Raw genomic sequence first — 22,675 nt, forward strand, 5'->3', positions numbered from 1 at the left:
CTTCATCATCTCCCAGTACCTACTGCAACCTACATCCTTCTGAATCTGCTTAGGTGATTAAATCAAATATCATGCCAGAGTAAATTGGTACGTTACTGCTCTAATGAATAGCACATACAATTTCACTTCAAAAAATATAGTACTGGTGTCAAAAAAATAAATGGATGTTTTCCACTGGCACTGGGCATTGTATGAAACCTGTATTGAGTAGTATTTGTTTTTGATGACTCTGTCAACACAATGAAAAAAACAAAATTGTACATCTCTGCTGAAGCATCACAGAAAACGCACTTAATGACTCTTACAGTGGGTCCTTAAGGACTGACTTCACTGCAAGATTCTTCATTCTCAAAGGATTCTAAGATCATTGTGCAGACATCAAATTCCTAAAGCAGTATGGCACGATTTCAAAAATTTGAAAAAGCTGCCTTTGGAGATTAGAAGATCTCCAAACACTGCCAAGTATAAAACATTTCCATCTTATAAACAGAGTGCTTGCAGCTGAATGTGTAGTGTAAAAGTCTTAACTGCACAGTCACAAGTTCAGTTCTCAGTAGGCACAAGCTTTTTTTTTTACATTTATACTGAATGATGACTGTAGCACAGTTTTGGCTCTGAGACATGGGCAACCATACAGCTGAAATCCGACACTGCCATCTGGGAAGACATCAAGCATGAAAGGTGCAGGTGGTTCGCAGCTGTCAAAGTGTCTTTGATTACTACCACAGATCCCATGCAAGCTCAGGAGACTGTCTCCCATAGAGTAATACTGCTCCAACCAGCCTGTGTCTATGGCACACTGTATGTTTCAAGCTGCCGTTCACCTCAATGATAACATTTGTGGAGACAAGCTGGCCAGAATGACCAAGCGGTTCTAGGCGCATCAGTCTGGAATTGCGCGACCGCTATGGTCGCAGGTTCGAATCCTGCCTCTGGTGTGGATGTGTGTGATGTCCTTAGGTTAGTTAAGTTTAACTAGTTCTAAGTTCTAGGGGACTGATGACCTCAGATGTTAAGTCCCATAGTGCTCAGAACCATTTGAACCATTTTTTTGTGTAGACAACCATTGACCTAGAAAAAATGTGATTCACCCAAAGGGGTGACATGTTTCCATTGACCAACAGTTGAATCCCAACGGTCCTGTGTGCACTGCAATTGTAATTGACAATGTCGTTGGGTCAACGTGTGAAATGGAGGGGTGTCTGCTGTGAAGCTCCACGTTCAACAATATACAATGAACAGTGTGCTCCGAAACAGTTGTGCGTGCACCAGCATTGTGATCATTTGGCAGAGATGCTGTGGGTTACCATCTATCCTACTAAACAGAGGAGACAAGCCCATTGTGATGAATCACGAATGTCCCAACAATTTAGCACTTGGGGGTAGTTTCACTGTCCTTTTACCTCTTTCCATAGGTGTAGCATGTGAACATTCGACCAGTTTCCCTCTTTTTAAGATACTTGTTCACAGGTTCTGCATAATAATAACCTGCCCTTTGTCAATGTTTCTTATCTCAATGGATTTCCACATTCACAGTACATATCTTTGCCAGGGTGATCCCCCGTTCGAATATGCTCTGCTACATACTTTTGTTACCATGTCATGATGCGGCATCCAATGTTTCATTGGGCAGTCATCATAATGTTTTGGTTTATCAGTGTACATACAAAAAAATGGTTCAAATGGCTCTGAGCACTATGGGACTTAACTTCTAAGGTCATCAGTCCCCTAGAACTTAGAACAACTTAAACCTAACTAACCTAAGGACATCACACACAGCCATGCCCAAGGCAGGATTCGAACCTGCGACCGTAGCGGCCGTGCGGTTCCAGACTGTAGCGCCTAGAACCGCTTGGCCACACCGGCTGGCGTACATCTATAAATACTGTTCAATCTCTAGAAATCAAAAAGTATTTTATTTTCTATGTGATGTTTCGTATTCTGCTATCAAATTATGATTTATTGTAAATAATTTGGTATTTTTATCAAAAAATTATTATTCCATATTTCTTAATTGACACTTGAATTTGGTAAGGAATAAAGAATTCAAGCAAAAGTAACAAAACAAGAGGTTGCTGCTCCTAAACATAATCAAACCAGAAACTTCACTGTTAAAAGACTTGTACACTATGCACTGAGCTACCAGTAACTCTGTTAATAAACTCAGAAAGTTTTATACTTAACAGATCTTGGAAATCTTTCAGCCTTCAAAAGCAATCTTTTTTCAACTGACTGTCAAATCCTATAAGAATCAAGACAATTGATGGGGGCCATTCTGTAACATCTGCTTGTTACTAGAGGCACCTGGGATATGCTCTCATAAAAAATAGTTACTCTGACTTATACACTTATACCACAATGTTTAGCTGATGTGTACTTTCTTTTTACTTACCCAAATCTTGTCCATGTGCCTTTGCATTACCAAGGAAATGTAGAAGCGAGTATCCACTCCACATCCTAACAGTGCCACGAGGACATGCTGGTGTTTGAACAGATTGTGAATGTCGTGTGAAGAAGAAACCACGACTTTTTGGCTCAGGTCCTGGAGGTGCTGGATCTCCAACCATTCCTCTGAATCCTATGAAATAAACAATTAGATTAATGTTAGGGGCACTCAAAGATGAGGTTATCAGCAGATAAGCAATTGTATAAGTAGACCCTTATGTGAGAAAATTATTTAACACAAATATGTATTTTTTTAATAAAAAAATGAATCGTTATCCATTGTCTCTCCAGGAACACAGTTACAAATTTGCTTTTCAGTAGGTTGTATTCACTTTCAATTTTCACAGAAATACAAAAGCTATGATTGAACAATTACATGGTGAACAGTTGCATATTTTTAGAACCTTTTGTGTGCATGAAATTTTGTAATATTGCTTTCAAAGTATTTAGTTCTACAGTAAAGAAATTTATTGTGTTCAACTCATTCATTAACTTGCACATTAATTATAATTTTAGGCTTTACTGAGAAGCAAACTTTGCCCCTTTCTGCTTATATGGTCATCATACACATGAGTTGTCTGATCTACTTTTTACCAGTTTTACCTTTAGTGGTTGTTTTTGTTAATTCAGAACAAAAACGGTTTTGGTTGCAAAATTATTTAATATCAATGACATATTCCACCCTTTTGCGGAATCATCAGATTATGTAAAAGTAGCTAGATATGTAACCCATCCATCACAAAGCCATATAAAATGGAAACTGTACACAACAGTAACTGGCTGGTTTACTGTTACATCCATTTTCCATTTTATATGGCTTTATGATGGACAGGTTACATACCCAACTACTTTAACACAATCTGATATGCACCAAAATGGTGAAGTGTCTCAGTGATATTTAATAATTTTGTAACTAAGATTGTTTTTATCCTGAAATAATTCAAAACTGGTTGCTGTAGCACCTTGCCACAGTGGAATGGAATAGTTTTTGTTAATGATTACTCAGTGAATGATACTTTTGATATGCCATTTTTAAACACCAAATTCCGCATTCATGGTGTGAATTAAAGTGATTCTTTTGGGGAACATACCTACATTAAAGAATAGGGTCATCAAAGTGAGAAAAGACACCACATGCTTCATGTAAGGCAGTTTTTGGAGGATGCCAATAAGTTTATTTTTTAGCCTAAACTGTGAACTGTGTGATACCAATTCAAAGTTGAATAACAACAACATATCCTGGAACTATTTACAATTTTTTTTTCTTCTGTAAAGCTTCAGTTCCTACAACAGAGTCGAGAGATATGCATGCAATCTTCAGCTTTCCTGGCTTTTGTCATATGGATTAACTCCTTTTTTCCTACACAGTACATCACAATGGTAGAGGAGTTATCCTTATGGAATCATACACTAGTATATATTGAACTATCTTGATTTTGTCAAGCATAACAACACAGTGAGGTTATGGGCAAATAATAGATTTTATTTATGCCCAATGTTTCCATTTTCATTAAAAACATTCACATCATTTTCTAGCCTGCCAGAAAGAATCTCCTTTATGGGGAAAGGAAGCTAGGAAAAAGTCCTAAAACATATGTCTGGAAACAAATACTTCTTGGAATCAGATCGGTTCTCTTGTATCAAGAACAGCTAGTACTCAGTAATATAGGATGTCTTCCTGTTGACATTCATTGCTCACCTATCTCCTACGTCAGCCACCCTGTACATATTGTTTTGAAACTGTGCTGTCATCAAAGCAAGATTAGTATTGCATGGATTATGAACAATGCAAACAGTGAAACGGAGGCCTATTAGTCCTCGTGAGAAATGTCAGACATCTAATTCTGCCAATAGAGTTAATCAACAGACAGGTAATAAATATTTTTAGTTGTGTAGCTAATTCAGTATAAATGCTTGTAATGGTGTATATTAAGTGTAGATAGTGTAATAAAATATATGAAACACATGTTAAAACTTAGAGTGTGCAGTTAATGTTTGTAATTATGTATAGACCTAAACATATCAGTATTATGTATAAGACATAAAGCCTATTCTGTTATGTCAATGGTCAATGGCAAATAAAGATGAATAGAGATGTATACCATCAACATCCTCAAAAAATCTGAAAAAATTTCCAACAGGTTTTTCCAGCAACTTGCAGACAGCAGGCCATTTTCAATATGGAAATGGGGACACAGTAGACATCACATAGCCTGCTCACCAAATATGGAGGTGTGACTGTTAATCCATAACACTTACCTGCTGTGCAAATTCTCAGGTCACAAGACCATCACATCAGGTTACAATTCTGCCAAGTGATTCAAAGAAGAATCATATAAGATATGCAATTTACAGCTTTTATTTTATTTGTGGATGAGGCATGGTTCACAAAGATTGTGCTAATGTAGTTTCATGCAAATCCTCAAGCAGATATCAGGTTCACCTTAGCATCAATATGTGAGGAGGAACTGGAGGTGAAGGACTCAGTTCACATTACTGGAAAAATTAACAGGTGTTGTTTATCGTCAAACTACATATAAAAACTTACAATATTGGTGTTCATTACCCTCCCACAAAGACACCAGATGTGATTTACACAAAAAGGGACACTACTCAACTATCTAAACATTGTATGACAGTTGTGGTGTCACCGCCAGACACCACACTTGCTAGGTGGTAGCCTTTAAATCGGCTGCGGTCCGTTAGTATACGTCGGACCCACGTGTCGCCACTATCAGTGATTGCAGTCCGAGCGCCGCCACACGGCAGTTCTAGCGAGTCTTCCTAGCACTCACCCCAGTTGTACAGCCAACTTTGCTAGCGATGGTTCACTGACAAATTACGCTCTCATTTGCCGAGACGATAGTTAGCATAGCCTTCAGCTACGTCATTTGCTACGACCTAGCAAGGCGCCATTACCAGTTACTATTGATGCTGTAAAACATGTACCGTCAAGAGCGATGTTCACCAATTATGGATTAAAGTTAAGTATTCCAGCAGCTACGTATGTTTTGCTAGTCTCATTTACTTGTCCTGTTCCAGACCTCACGCCAGCCTGCGTGAGCTTAAACGCGTGCCTTTCGGCTTCCTCATAGTGGATTGGCTGTCTTGCCAATCCACAACAACAGTACCTAAGAAAAACTTTTTATGAGTGATGAGTTGGTTGAGGAGGTCTAGCAAGATGGCCTTCCCACATGACAGACTGCAATCCCTTAGATTTCTCCCTTTGAGGACAGTTAAATGCACTTGCATATTCCACATCTGTCAGCAGTACATTACAGGAGCGTCATCCATGCACCTGACCAAATCCAAAGCCAACCACGTCTATTCACACAACTTTGTGATTCTTTGAGGAGGAGGACTGAAAGAGCTACATTGAGCACCTTCTGTAGTGTGAGCTGTTAGACAGCTACCATGCATCAGAATGGCCCAAATCTCAATAAGTGTTCATTACCAGGCATATGTTTATAGGATTTATTTTGTAGTTTTGGGCAGTACTATCTCCTGTAAGTATATGGGGCATTTTTAAATACCTTGTATAAGTACTTGCAAAAAAATTAGAGGTAGAACTTGTTCCATACCACTAGCTGGACACCTCAAACAGAATGTTCTATCTGTTGGCTCCAAAAACTGTCCCTATCATAACTGGCTCCATACAGATACTTAATTTCTTAACATGAAGTTTAGGCTACAGAACATTGGTTTTACATTTCGTATAACCAAATCTATTTGTAAAATAGAGGTTGCAGTAAAGACATTCCAATCAAAACTGATCTAATTTTTGAACAAATAGCTTTACAGACACCAGCTGACACACCTGTATCTTTAACAGGAGAACAAATGATGATAGAAAGTGTCCTCTTCCTATCAACTGCACTGTGACTGTGGATGTGTGTTAGTAAGCGCAGAAGATGAGGCTCAAACTGTTGCATGCTTAACAAAATTCATTTCTGACACAGTGTCTCACTTTCCAGTTTCCATGTGCCCACTACCATTAGTCAAGTGAAATGAAGCATCTCTCCCCAAGTAATGCTGACTTTACAGAAAACTGGGTCACTGGAAGTAAATGATGGTACGTCTTGACTTACATAATTCGATGAACTTCAGCATTTTTCTTATTATCTGTCCTAAGAAAATGGGGAAAGCCTATCTCATGGAGATACAGTTATAAGCCTTTACTTTTGTGAATCATTTCCGTGATTATACAATGTATAAGTGTTCCAAATTAATTTTTCTAAGTTCTTGATCTCTCTGAACTGTCACTGACATTTTATTCTTACACATTCTATAGGAGCCATCTCATCATTCTTTTCAAAACAGACTGTGAAGTAGAGAAAAAAGTAGGGGTCATGTTCTCCATTCTAAACAAAGATTAATGCTGATCATATACACCAAATTGTTCATTTCTTCAGACAATGTTAATTTCCTCTCTTACTCTGTTTCTATAGCACTGATGATGCAAGATACATATACGGAATGAAAAAAAAAATTGATGCATCATACTTCCCTCCCCTTGGTGGTTGTGGGGGATGACCTTACGTCCATTATTCTGCAATTACCAAGATTAACTCAATTTTTGCATGCATACTAAACCTAAATCAGACATATATCAGATGTCAGTTACATTTTTATAGCTTCAAAATAAACAAGGAAAACTAAAGACTGACTCAACAATAAAGCTGTAAACAAACAATATAATCCACAGAATTCTTTAATATGCATCAAAATCCTCTTCTGTATCTTATTTCAGGCAGTGTGTCATGCACGGACTCTCAGTTAGTTGGTTTATTAATTTGGGGGAGGGACCAAACAGTGAGGTCATTGGTCCCATCGGATTAGGGAAGTATGGGGAAGGAAATGGGCTGTGCCTTTTCAAAGGAACTATCCCAGCATTTGCCCGTAGTGATTTAGGGAAATCATGGAAAACCTAAATCGGCATGACAGAATGTTGCTTTGAACCATCGTCCTCCCGATTGCAAGTCCAGTGTGCTAACCATTGCGCCACTTGAAACAGACACATCTGCTGAAGGTCATACCTTTCTTTTTAAGCTTACTTCACAAAAGGCCCCTCCAAATTCTGTCTTACAAAACAGTGAACAAAGTTTGTTTTTTTCTTAGTGAAATAGGTAAACATTCTTCACTGGAATTTTGGGGATATCTTTCTGATCACATATGAAATTTAGGGAACTGTTGTACAGCATAGTGCAGATGATGAAAGGATGAGGATACTTCCTGCAACTACAAATGATTTGGACCCATCCTTCAGGGCGATACACTGGCAAATACTTACTTTTCTTCTCTATTATGAAATGGATAGTCACACACCATTAGTGTATGACTTGTTTCAAAAAACGTGTGACCAGCTAATTTTTAAAGTTTGAATGGTTCCTGCACAGAGTGATACACATAGACATGCTGTTAATGAAAGTACAAGCATGTGGAGTAGACTCTCATATATGTGAGTGGGTCAAGTATGTTATCATGGACAGCTAGTGTTCATCAGAGATAAGGGTATCATCAGGAGCACTGGAAGGAAGTGTGATACAACCACTTTTGTTCTCTATATACATAAACAATCTGATGGAGAGGGTGAGCAACACTATGTGACTATTTGCTGATTACATTGTAGTGTGCAGGAAAGTATGTCATTGATTGACTCTAGGAGGATACAGGATGACTTAGACAAGTTTTTTATTTGGTGTGCTGAATGGCAGCTTGCTCTAAATGTGGAAAAATGTAAGTTAATGCATATAAGTACCAGAAACAATCCTGTAATATTCAAATACAGTGTTAATAGTGTGCTGCTTGATATGTTGTTGTTGTGGTCTTCAGTCCTGAGACTAGTTTGATGCAGCTCTCCATGCTACTCTACCCTGTGCAAGCTTCTTCATCTCCCAGAACTTACTGCAACCTACATCCTTCTGAACCTGCTTAGTGTATTCATCTCTAGGTCTCCCTCTACGATTTTTACCCTCCACGCTGCCCTTCAATGCTAAATTTGTGATCCCTTGATGCCTCAGAACATGTCCTATCAACTGGTCCCTTCTTCTTGTCAAGTTGTGCCACAAACTCCTCCCCAACTCTATTCAATACCTCCTCATTAGTTATGTGATCTATCCATCTAATCTTCAGCATTCTTCTGTAGCACCACATTTCAAAAGCTTCTATTCTCTTCTTGTCCAAACTATTTACCATCCATGTTTCACTTCCATACATGGCTACACTCCATACAAATATTTTCAGAAACGACTTCCTGACACTTCAATCTACACTCGATGTTAACAAATTTCTCACCTGTCTCATACATCTTGCTCACCAGATGGTAGAGTTTTGTCAGGACTGGCTCTCCCAAGGCCATCAGTAGTTCTAATGGAATGTTGTCTACGCCGCGGGCCTTGTTTCGACTCAGGTCTTTCAGTGCTCTGTCAAACTCTTCACGCAGTATCATATCTCCCATTTTATCTTCCTCTACATCCTCTTCCATTTCCATAATATTGTCCTCAAGTGCATCGCCCTTGTATAAACCCTCTATACATTCCTTCCACCTTTCTGCTTTCTCTTCTTTGCTTAGAACTGGTTTTCCATCTGAGCTCTTGATATTCATGCAAGAGGCTCTCTTTTCCCCCAAGGGCCTCTTTAATTTTCCTGTAGGCAGTATCTATCTTACCCCTAGTGAGATAAGCCTCTACATCATTACATTTGCCCTAGAGCCATCCCTGTTTAGCCATTTTGCACTTCCTGTCGATCTCATTTTTGAGACATTTGTATTCCTTTTTGCCTGCTTCATTTACTGCAATTTTATATTTTCTCCTTTCATCAGTTAAATTCAATATTTCTTCTGTTACCCAAGGATTTCTACTAGCCCTCGTCGTTTTACCTACTTGATCCTCTGCTGCCTTCACTACTTCATCCCTCAGAGCTACTCATTCATCTTCTACTGTATTTCTTTCCCCCGTTCCTGTCAATTGTTCCCTTATGCTCTCCCTGAAACTCTGTACAACCTCTGGTTTAGTCAATTTATCCAGGTCCCATCTCCTTAAATTCCCACCTTTTTGCAGTTTCTTCAGTTTTAGTCTACAGTTCATAACCAATAGATTGTGGTAAGAGTCCACATCTGCCCCTGGAAATGTCTTACAATTTAAAACCTGGTTCCTAAATCTCTGTCTTAACATTATATAATCTATCTGATACCTTCTATTATCTCCAGGATTCTTCCAAGTATACAACCTTCTTTTATGATTCTTGAACCAAGTGTTAGCTATGATTAAGTTATGCTCTGTGCAAAATTCTACCTGACGGCTTCCTCTTTCATTTCTTACCCCCAATCCATAGTCACCTACTATGTTTCCTTCTCTCCCTTTTCCTACTCTCGAATTCCAGTCATCCATGACTATTAAATTTTTGTCTCCCTTCACTATCTAAATAATTTCTTTTATCTCATCATACATTTCATCAATTTCTTCATCATCTGTAGAGCTGGTTGGCATATAAACTTGTACTACTGTAGTATGCATGGGCTTCGTGTCTATCTTGGCCACAATAATTCGTTCACTATGCTGTTTGTAGTAGCTTACCCGCACTCCTATTTTTTTTTTATTCATTATTAAACCTACTCCTGCATTACCCCTATTTGATTTTGTATTTATAACCCTGTATTCACCTGACCAAAAATCTTGTTCCTCCTGCCACCAAACTTCACTAATTCCCACTATATCTAACTTTAACCTATCCATTGCCCCTTTTAAATTTTCTAACCTACCTGCCCAATTAAGGAATATGACATTCCACGCTCCGATTATTAGAATGCCAGTTTTCTTTCTCCTGATAACGACGTCCTCTTGAGTAGTCCCCGCCCGGAGATCCGAATGGGGGACTATTTTACCTCCGGAATATTTTACCCAAGAGGACGCCATCATCATTTAATCATACAGTAAAGCTGCATGCCCTCGCGAAAAATTACAGCTGTAGTTTCCCATTGCTTTCAGCCGTTCACAGTACCAGCACAGCAAGGCTGTTTTGGTTAGTGTTACAAGGCCAGATCAGTCAATCGTCCAGACTGTTGCCCCTGCAACTACTGAAAAGGTTGCTGCCTCTCTTCAGGAACCACACGTTTGTCTGTCCTCTCAACACATACCCCTCCATTGTGGTTGCACTTATGGTATGGCTATCTCTATCGCCTCCCCACCAAGGTCCATGATTCATGGGGGGGGTGGGGGGGGGGGGGGGGTGGGGGGGGGGGCTTCAAATTTAGCCCGAATATGATAAATTGTTGTACGTGTTGGTGGCTGAGTTCTGTACACATTACACCATTGCCATTGTACCTCCATCATATTTTCATATGTCTGGTACCACTTCCAGTACTGCCTTACATTGCTCAAATGACAATCTTACTTCATTCATTGCTGCACTGTCATTTACTAGGAAAACGCAAGCCAAGATCTGTTGAGAAAACAAAGGGCTACGCTACCCCACAAAATTGCAATGATATACCATTTTGTTCCAAAGATATTACATATCAAAGAATGTCTACATTTTTTCTGTATTTGTGAGGAGAACAGGCAAGAGAATGTTTAGTAGATGTAGATTTATATGTACACCCATCCCCAATTATGTCATTTCTGGCAGCACTGTGTTGTAATCACAGATGTGCGTTTTGATTTCAATCCATCCTCTTTTACCATCTGTCTTACCTGACAAATAGCAATTGCCATCTCAAATTCTCAATTATATACTGTTGTTTATCTCAGGCATAATATCTGGGCACAAGTACCCATCGTAATCTTCAACAGAGCTTGAAGATCAAAATTTATAGCCACAGCACTTAGGTCACTTTGTGCAAGCATTCTGACTTTAATGCACTTCTTTCAAGCCAGATCTCTTCTCTGTAAATATGTCATGATTTCTTGCTTCAAATGCTTTTCATTTCTGGCCAGTGAATTAAATACGATACATTTGTGACACAGATATTTCTTTGGTCTAAAGAATCCTAAACTGAACATGTGGAATATTTGATAGTAATTTGAAAGATATGCTGGCTTGCAATTCCACTCTTCACATTTGGTTTTATAGTCATTATACATTAATGTAATATTCAAGCTTGAATAACAGTTCCTTCTTGGCTACTTCTGCCTATAACAGTGTGACTTGGTGATAAGGTAACTCAAGATGTGCTGCCTACACAATCATCATCATTGTTTACTCATACTGTCCAGATTTATTACTCATCGCAAAAGAGCATCAAATAATGTGCAGTCTTATTCCTGGCTGCACTGTGGAAGGTGGATATCTAGAAAATTGTACAATTTAACTTCTCAATATACACTCCTGGAAATGGAAAAAAGAACACATTGACACCGGTGTGTCAGACCCACCATACTTGCTCCGGACACTGCGAGAGGGCTGTACAAGCAATGATCACACGCACGGCACAGCGGACACACCAGGAACCGTGGTGTTGGCCGTCGAATGGCGCTAGCTGCGCAGCATTTGTGCACCACCGCCGTCAGTGTCAGCCAGTTTTCCATGGCATACGGAGCTCCATCGCAGTCTTTAACACTGGTAGCATGCCGCGACAGCGTGGATGTGAACCGTATGTGCAGTTGACGGACTTTGAGCGAGGGCGTATAGTGGGCATGCGGGAGGCCGGGTGGACGTACCGCCGAATTGCTCAACACGTGGGGCGTGAGGTCTCCACAGTACATCAATGTTGTCGCCAGTAGTCGGCGGAAGGTGCACGTGCCCGTCGACCTGGGACCGGACCGCAGCGACGCACGGATGCACGCCAAGACCGTAGGATCCTACGCAGTGCCGTAGGGGACCGCACCGCCACTTCCCAGCAAATTAGGGACACTGTTGCTCCTGGGGTATCGGCGAGGACCATTCGCAACCGTCTCCATGAAGCTGGGCTACGGTCCCGCACACCGTTAGGCCGTCTTCCGCTCACGCCCCAACATCGTGCAGCCCGCCTCCAGTGGTGTCGCGACAGGCGTGAATGGAGGGACGAATGGAGACGTGTCGTCTTCAGCGATGAGAGTCGCTTCTGCCTTGGTGCCAATGATGGTCGTATGCGTGTTTGGCGCCGTGCAGGTGAGCGCCACAATCAGGACTGCATACGACCGAGGCACACAGGGCCAACACCCGGCATCATGGTGTGGGGAGCGATCTCCTACACTGGCCGTACACCACTGGTGATCGTCGAGAGGACACTGAATAGTGCACGGTACATCCAAACCGTCATCGAACCCATCGTTCTACCATTCCTAGACCGGCAAGGGAACTTGCTGTTCCAACAGGACAATGCACGTCCGCATGTATCCCGTGCCATCCAACGTGCTCTAGAAGGTGTAAGTCAACTACCCTGGCCAGCAAGATCTCCGGATCTGTCCCCCATTGAGCATGTTTGGGACTGGATGAAGCGTCGTCTCACGTGGTCTGCACGTCCAGCACGAACTCTGGTCCAACTGAGGCGCCAGGTGGAAATGGCATGGCAAGCCGTTCCACAGGACTACATCCAGCATCTCTACGATCGTCTCCATGGGAGAATAGCAGCCTGCATTGCTGCGAAAGGTGGATATACACTGTACTAGTGCCGACATTGTGCATGCTCTGTTGCCTGTGTCTATGTGCCTGTGGTTCTGTCAGTGTGATCATGTGATGTATCTGACCCCAGGAATGTGTCAATAAAGTTTCCCCTTCCTGGGACAATGAATTCACGGTGTTCTTATTTCAATTTCCAGGAGTGTATATGGTACGCCATGGCCTGAGTTTCTTTTATGTAGAAGGTGGGCATCTAGACAATTGTACAATTCAACTTGAAAATAGTTCCTGCACTTCTTTTCTTCCTTCCAAATACCCATATTACTAATTGGGTACTGAACTGAGGAAGCAGTTAAAAGTACATTTGGTCTAGAAGTCCAACACAATAACAGTGACCAGTATTCCTGATACGGCAAAGGTATTTTTGTTCTCACATCCTGTTCCTATCTGACAGACATGAGAGTACCATTCTACTTGACTTCTGTTACCTGGTAATCCTTTTGGTCCAATGCGACCTGGTCTCCCTGGATTACCAGCCATCCCATTCAATCCTGGTAATCCAGGTGTTCCTGGCAGACCAGGTCTTCCAGCTTCGCCTGGAAGGCCCCTTGCACCATCAAATCCAGGAATGCCCATGGGTCCTCGCTGTCCTGGGAATCCTGTGAACAAGAAATTGAGTGGCATTACATGTTTGTTGGCTGCAATTAAAAGGTAATCGAAGAGGTCACTGTAAGAAAGTACTAACCCTCAGTTTAGTAAGGATTAGTACAATTGCACTATTTGTTGTTTTTCTGAATGTGCCACATATTCATAACAAGCTTTTTCACATGCACTGCCAGAAAGAGCTGTCTACCATATAGTTTGTTTTGCCTATCATATTTATGTTCCTATCTTTAAATTTACCCAACATGTAGCAGACAGCAACTCGAAATATCTCTTATGGGTTAGCACTTGCTTCCACCAACTCCTTCAACTGATAATGTTCCTTAGTTAAATATTAGCAATTTGTTTTACAAAATTTTCTGATAATAAAACAATATTGTAAAATTCTTTAGATTTGAGGTACACTGACAGTTGGGTGGTGGAGTTTTCTACTATTTTTATAAAAAATTATAATATTTATTTATTTATTTATTTCATGTTCTGGTGATTCATGTTGTGAATATTCACAGGATATGGAAGTTGTCAGTTTTACACATTGGTTATGGTATTACGAATGTAATATTAATTAATTACATATTAAAGTATCTGTAGCTTAAGTTCTATCGCAGAAAAAAAATTTGTTGAATAAACATTGCAGAATAAAATATTTAGTGCAGAAAACATAGAAAAATAAATATGTTTACAATGATAAGTGTACAGGATAACAAATAAAGGTCTGGGAATGGATCTGAGAGTTATAGGTACATGGGCACTATTCATTATGGTTCAGGAACTCCTCTACAGTGTAAAATGACCCTTGCAAAAGGAAGTGCCTTAATTTTTTTTTAACAAGAGCTCATCATCTACTAAACAATTTGTCAAGGGAGAGTATTAGAAATCTCACAGCCACTGAAGTTGACCCCCTTCTGTACCATACTCAGGTTTGCTTACTCATAGTGGATATCATCTTTTCTTGTAGTATCATGACTATAATACAGTGTTCACCTCCAATTGCGAAAACATTCTGTTGGCACCCACCTACATAGGGGGAAATTATCATCATGATAAAATAAGAGAAATCAGGGAACGCATAGAAAAATTTAAGTGCTTGTTTTTCCCGCATGCCATTCGAGAGTGGAACGGTAGAGAGACAGCTTGACAGTGGTTCACTGAACCCTCTGCCAGACACTTTATTGTGAATAGCAGAGTAATCACATATATGTAGATGTAGATAGACACCATTAAGTTTGAAAATGGGCTTTTTTTTATGAAACCCATCAGGGAGAATATACATTGTGCAGTGGATGTGAATATGTCAAGTTCCTTAAAAGGATTTCTGCATGTGGCTCTAGGGTGGGCTCACTCATGATTCTTATGACTCTTTTCCATGCACAAAGCACTTTTCTAGGCAATGGCTGATTTTCCCAAAATTTGATCCATATGCCATAATGGAATGAAAATAACCATAAGAAGCTGATTTGATGGTTTTCATATTACTGTAAGAGCATGCATAAAACATAAGCAGCAGAATTTATTCTTTTGATCAGAACCAGGATGTGGTCTGACCAGTTTAGTTTGTTATGAATATGTAAGCCTAGGTATTCTGTACTATACATCCTAGCTGTCAGCAGGGCACCTAGTTTTTCTCATATTTTTTCTTCTTTAGAGGTTGTATGGAACTGAATGTAGTTTGTTTTACTGTAATTAACAGGAAGACCATTTATGTTAAACCAGTTTGCAATATCCCTAAACACTTTATTGGCTGTCACATCAAGTCTGTCTACTGCATTATCAGTAAGCAGCATATGTCATCAGCAAAAATGGTGAATTTACAATTGTCTGTACAAAAAGGTAGATCATTAATAAAAATAATAAAAAGTAGGTGGCCCAGAATGGAGTTCTGAGGCACTCCACACTCCATTGGTTGTTGACACATGATTGACAACATATGGAACTTTGGATTGGCCCTTGAATTGTGCTCAGATAGCCAAATGGTAAGGTGATTGCTCACAATAAGAGGGCAGTCCAGGTTCGAGTCCCGTTCTGGCACACATTTCATTGTCGTCATTCAGTTGATGGCTGTCCATATTCACAACTGTGAATACATTTCATGTTCTGTTTCTATTTTGTGTTAAAAAGTCCACATCAGAGTCACCTACTACAATGAATTATTTAGTATTTCCAGACAGGTGGGACAAGAGTGATTCAACATGTCTCAGAAAAACATTCAGATAACCAGCAGATGCCCAGTAAATTGACAGCACATTAACTGTTACACTATCTGCTGTTACCTCAATACTACCTACCTCAAAGTACTGTTCAGCAAAGTATTTGCTTGAATCTAGAGATTTATACACTACATTGTTTCTAACAAATATTGCAGCACCTCCCTTTCCCATACTAGATCTACAATAATGAGCAGCTGAACAGAAGTTTTCAATTAGTAACATGTGGATTTCGTTTATGATGTGATGTTCAGAGAAACACAGTGTATCATATTCACTTCCATATCCTTCATCTTTTAGGTGTGTTAGCAGTTGGTCAGGCCTCTCATATTTTGATGAAAATCAGGCAAAGTTGGAGACTTATTCACCATTGTATTTACATATTTGTTTGGAGCAGTTTTTCTCAGTAGGCCTACATTAGTTAGCTCTGCTTGCAGAACTGGAAGTTCATTTTGAATACATAAGAGGGATGCTTCACACAGGTTTGACCGTTTCTCTCTCATGTGACTCACATTAAAAAATGTTGAGTTGCCTTTCTGTTGCATTTGGGAAAACATGCTGTTTCTGCTTTTTGTGGTAATGTTTCAGCTGCTGGTTCTGCTACTGATGGCACTGGAGATGACACTGGGGATGCTGCTATTTCTGCCATAAGTGATGTCGGTCCCCACACAAGTTCATTTTTTCTCTGCTTTCAATTATTTCATTTACCATTCTACATATAAACTTTCCTCTTTCATAACTCAGATGCATTCCACATCTGGTATGCTTGCATGTGCCCAATTTGACTACATCAAGGATGTTGCACTTTCCGTACAAGGAACACATCTGTTTTATTTTAACGTTAGTTTTTTGCATTTCTTTGTTCACACATGACTGATGCATTGTCATAGTTACTATTTGCACTTGTTATTTTGTTGTGCAGATTGACACTAACAATATTTTTTTGTTGTTGCTCTTGGCTTAACAATACTTGTCTCCCACATTAGTTTCATTATTACGTGCAGCAGATGGTGTGCACAGTTTCTTACTGTCACTTTTATCATTTTTTATGTTCAAACTTTTGTTTTTCTACAGTACTGTAGTTATGTATATGATAGTCGAGGCAACTGTTTGTAACTGGTAAACATTAACATGCTTCACTGTCTTAAATTAAGGAAAGGCTTGTCATCTCTGATCATGAGATAATGTTGTTACCAATGAAGGAAACACACAAACACACTATCTCATCATTTCTTATCACCTTTTTAAGCTGATTTCTTGCTTTCTTCAGATCAGTCTGCTACACAAACCGAAACTAAAATTAGGAGAGAATATTCCTCCTTTTACATATACCAATTACCATACTAATGCTGTTTCCTTAGTTCACATACAAAACCTCCAGCATATAGTTTTCACCCCTCAGCAAAGATAATAACACATGATTTTTATGTCTTTCACTAGCTCTGTACTGTATCTGTCCACATCAGTTAAATGCTCTCCACAAAATCCTGCAGGGATTAAAAAAAGTTTATCAGTTAAAATACATGTGCTGCCCACCACTATACAACAGCAAGCACTGTGGAAGCTAATGAAGAAGCAGACTGAAATCTGATCACAAATTATTGTAAACACATTTTGTAGTTTGGTGACAGAAGCCTACCTTGTTCTTTCATTGAGTTATTTCAAAAATTTGCAATGTGAACTTGTCTCTTTCTTACAGTAGGCCTTGTGACTTCATTTTACTTTTATCCATTACTTCAGTATGCCCACAGTTCATTAATGATTGTTTATCCCCATATCTCCTGACTACCACTGTCTTTTCCTCTACAGATTAGTCAAAGATATGCTCTAACTATTGAGAATCTGATAATGAAGCAGACATGCCTGTTGTTGCTTTCTTTATTTCTTTTCCCTTCTCATTAGATACTAGTTAGCTTATCATCAAGTTATGACCTGTTTCTTCAATAACTGCCATACACCATAAATTTCACTTTACTGACTGTTTCTCACAATTCCCTCCTTGAGCCCATTACTCTAGTACTGCCTTTTTCATTACTGTTTGATTTCATGTGACCTTTCTATTTCCAGTTAGCCATATCAGACTAATCATATTGCTATTGTTTTCTTCTCCACCTATTTTTCATTTGTCATGGTGTAATGTCTTGTTAATAGGGGTAATTAGGTAATGAATCTTCCCAGATGAAACAAAAGTTACTGCAGGCAGTACTGCAAGTACATATCATTTACATCTTTTTGGCAATGTAATCTGTTTGCCCCCACGAATAAATAGTTCTCTGGTCACTACTCCCTTCTGAAATATGACATCTTTATTTAGCCAACTGTAAGATGCCCCTCAATCTAAGATTATCTTTTTTTTTTTGTTTTTCCATGAGAAATCTATAACTGTAACACATTCAGACTAATTAAAAGTACATACAGTAGGAAAAATCTGGTAAAATGTTAATAATTTAAGAATAAAAGAGATGACTGACTGAACAACGAAAGCCAGTGAAAGAGTGCAGAAATGTTGAGACTACAGAAACTTTAAAATATGTGGGAATGTTACCTTGCTAAAATTTCTGATCCCTCAATGTTGGGTATGAAAGAGTAAACTTTCAAGTTATACTGCAGTAGCTAAGAAAATGACATACATAGCAATAAAACGAGTGAAACATGCTGTTTGGACTGCCACAAAAGCATCACAGTCAGTTACAAATGGGTTTACTACAGGTAAACAAATATTTGACCAACACACCACTCATCTATAGTAAGTGGATGAAAAATTAGAAATGGTTTATGAACAGGTCACCACTTTTCAGGACGAAAATTCAAATAAATTCAAAACATTTGATCAAAGCTATTGAGCATGCAATCACAACTGTGAATACATGTTCTGACAACACAATCCTATCGCACAACAGTTTACTTGTTGTTGAAAACCCTTCTTACCCCCCCTGTGGTACCATGCAGGTGGATGCAAATATGTAAAGTGCGTCCTCACTGCCTCGCGTTGGGCTTATGTGAGAGTCCAAGTCAATGAATTTTAGTGCTAGTACTGTTCCTGTGAGCAGTCTCAATTTGCACAGTATGACCCGTAATGTCAAACAGGCAAAATTTGTACAAACCATGCAATATCTGAATATCTTGTAGATTTTGTGCTTGACTCTAAACATTATCTGTCAAACAGGAAATTTTCAATGTTCAAAGAAGATAGCCCACTTCATCCCATAGCTAGGTACAGACAATTTTAGAATGCATTTCCTGCGTCTTGGCCATTGTACTCAAAAGTTGAACTGAATTCTTATATACACACAAGAACAGCAATGCGGCCAACATAAAAACCCGCTGCAGTGTGTTGAAACACTTATGAGGAATTTATAGAAAAATGTAAGTTAATTTACTGGTCATGAGCAGAACAATCTCGTGTCAAACATGAAATCACCATGTTTCCAGACCTAGAGGCTTCACACCACAAAACACCTGTAAAAATGTTTGAAGGCCTGATGAGAAAGAACCTGCTTCTTGACATGCCATATTTGGAAGAGGATATCTGTTACTCTGAACTACCTTTTACATACCAGCAAGCCTTGGTTGGTCAGTGTGATGCAAATGCAGACACTTTCAGACATCTACAACAGGAAGTTGTGATGGTCATAGAAAGATGCAACAAATATGAAATCAAAAGATCAAATGGACAAACCAATTATCAATCACACAGGAACAACAGGTTTTGTGGTAATAGAAACAGGCAAAGTAGTAGCTACCAAAAACACAGTAGACACAGTAATGGCAATGATGACCGCCATAGTTACAATGACGACAGGACCCACACTAAGTGGTGGGACCAGAGGCAGGGTCAACAATCTAACAATGGCAATAATGGCCAGTGCTGCATAAACTGTAATGGCGAGTGAGCATAATTATGTGTCCCCAACCCATTGTTGAATTTTATAACAATGGCAACAACCATAGCTGATGCCCCAGGCATGAAAGAACATCCCATAATGCCCATAATTCCAGACAAATAAACAACAACATTAATCTCATTGGGTATGAGGACATTCGGTTTGTGCTCACAGATGAGACGGAGGAAGAGAGCAGTAATGATCTCCATCTTGTCAACTCTGTTACAGTAGGGTCGGTAGCTTTACGTGCCATCATTGGCATTTGGAGCCATGAAACTACCATATCAGAGAATGCATTTCCTTTGTGCAATGTGGACAAACCTTGTCCCTCCTTAGAAGTGAAGAAAGCACACATAAAAAGCGCAATTGTAGGAAAGACCACTAAAGTGTGCCTAGAAACATGGTTACAATTTGTCTACCAAGGACATCAGATAGAAGCTAACTGTCTTGTGGAGACCATCTAGCTCTCATTGAAATCAGTAGAGGTACTGTAACTCTACATAGAGAATGTGAGATCATAATTCGCTTTGATGAACAGGCCATCAAAGCACAATTACCCACAAATAGTATCAAGTTACATTACACTAATAAAAACGAGATCCCATTACATAAATAAAAAAAGAGATCAGACACCACAGCTGATCAAACAACACGAAGACAGCTGTACGGATCATGGCAACCAGACAGAAACAGTACAAGAAGTCATAACAAAGAAGGTCCAAATAATACAACATATACAGAAACATGACAGAGAGCACTTACATAATATTCTACGGGATAGCTCCAGGGTTTTCATGCCCAAACCTGGCACTATTAAAAACTTTACATGCAAATTTCAGGTCAAACCTCATAAGAAATTCTTTGTAGCTCTGATGCCATACCTCATATATTTTGGAACAGGGTCGCAAATGAAGCATCACGAATGTTAGCCAATGGTGTCATTGAATTCACCCAATCTATGTACGACAATCCCATTAAGGCCATTGAAAAAAAAGGACAGATCCATTAGGCTTGTATTAGATTCACACCAAGTCAATACCATCATTGATACTGAAACTGACAGATGTGAGAGATTAGAGGAGCTGCTGCAGAACTTTCATGGTGTTTCAACCTTTACATCAATTGACCTCCACAGCAGCTTCTGGCAAATTATCTGGATTGCTGGAAATACACTGCCTTTTTGGCCTTCGGAAACTGCTATCAATTCCAACAACTTCCCTTTGGCCTCAATATTTCCTCAACCACCTTTATTCACGGATTACATAGGATACTCAATGCATTTCACCAGGGGAGAGTCACTAAGTATGCTGATGACCTCTTAATTGCAGAAAGGACATGGGAAGAACACAACTACATGCTATGTGAACTGTTCCATTTATTGAGAGATCACGGGGTTACAGTGAACATCGAGAAATCATGCTTTGGCACCACCTTGGTTCATTTCCTTGGTAACACAATTACCAAGGGAATTTCTCACAACCCCAAGAAGTAGCGGCAATAGCACAATTCCCACAAACCATAAGTAAGTGTCAATTATGCGGTTTCCTGGGGGTCATTAACTTTTTACCAAAAATTCCTACGTACCATGACTTTCGGTACCCATGACTCAATACAATCACTGGAAAGAACACACCATGTCAGTGGGACAAAGAGGCAGAAAAGCAATTTCTAGCACTAAAATCTGCCTTAGTTAATGCACCTGTATTGTTGTGCCCTAACCTAGAAGAGGATTTTTGCATATTGATGGATAGCTCACTCACAGGCTTAGGCATATCGGTCTTTCAAAAATATATTGGAAATGGAACCATGGTCTGGAAAACGATTACCCCTGACAGTTGTGTCCTTACAAAAAGTGAGAGAAACTACTCGGTGACAAGTTAGAGGCACTCGCTGTTGTCTGGGCATTCCAGAAATTCCACTACTTCTTGTATGGTAGAAGGACAAAAGTGTACACTGACCACAGGGCTCTTGAATTTTTGTTAACCACTAAACTCAAACACAGGCAAACAACTTGTTGGAACAAACAGAGATGCAAAAAAAGTGCTTACATAATAATAATTACTTTTGTGCATTTCATAATTATTTACACAGGTTTGCAGTATTTCAAGTACTAATACCTCACCATCACTAATAATTGCATGCTAGAATAAGAATCACATTGGAGGCATTTATAATAGAATTCTGAGTACAGCAAATAGTTGACTTGCATATTGTCTCACAGTAGCAAAGGAAACTCGGAGATCTCTTCCCACAATTGGCTTCTGATACAACCACGGCATATTCTAGGCAGTAAGTATCCATGGCCCAGCATGGATATTTAAGGTTTCTTTAACTCAGTGCCCCAAGCCCCAGCTGACACAAGGCAGAATGTAAATCAAATATATAAACTAAAAGAGAAAAGACTCATAAAGTAAAATTAGCAGCTTACCTCTTTGACCAAGTGGTCCAGGATCACCCGACATTCCTTTATGCTGTGCGGTTGGAATAACAATGTCTCCAACTTCACCTCTTATTCCCTAGTGGACAAAATAAATAAATGCATAAATCAATTCATTATCACAACCTGATTGAAATCATATACAGGCCTTAACTGAACAAGATTTTTATTTTTGATGACAACATTTCCTTTATGTTCCTCTTTGTAATCAAGGAATAATATTTGTCATGAACTTTTTTATTTATAAAATGTATAGTTAGTACTTTACAGTACCTGCTAATCAGTAGCCTGTCATTTTTATTTATTAATCCAAATTGAATCTTTGTTGTAAATTTTACCTATCTCTCAGCTTGGAGATGAAAATTTCAGGTAATTATTTGCTGAGGTGTTGAGCTTTCACTCCTCTTAAGAGCAAAACAATTTTGGGACACAGGCATACATTTATAAAGTAATAATATGACTAGAAAGTGTGCTGAAGTTGTAGGGACAGTACAAATGCCACAGGA

The 22,675-nt window shown here is 39.3% G+C and overlaps 1 protein-coding gene across 1 annotated transcript in view; it reads right to left on the reverse strand.

The window, feature by feature from the left end:
• Positions 1-22,675, reverse strand: part of LOC126191497 (collagen alpha-1(IV) chain-like) — a 594,967-nt gene that overhangs the window by 27,184 nt on the left and 545,108 nt on the right. Inside the window, exons 29-31 of the mRNA XM_049932389.1 lie at positions 22,161-22,248; positions 13,470-13,640; positions 2,393-2,578 (exon numbers count right to left, since the gene is read on the reverse strand). Coding sequence (XP_049788346.1) covers positions 2,393-2,578; positions 13,470-13,640; positions 22,161-22,248 — 445 coding nt within the window. The remainder of the gene's footprint in view (positions 1-2,392; positions 2,579-13,469; positions 13,641-22,160; positions 22,249-22,675) is intronic.

This window comes from Schistocerca cancellata, chromosome 6, assembly GCF_023864275.1.
Source record: "Schistocerca cancellata isolate TAMUIC-IGC-003103 chromosome 6, iqSchCanc2.1, whole genome shotgun sequence".
Taxonomy (NCBI): Eukaryota; Metazoa; Arthropoda; class Insecta; order Orthoptera; family Acrididae; genus Schistocerca; species Schistocerca cancellata.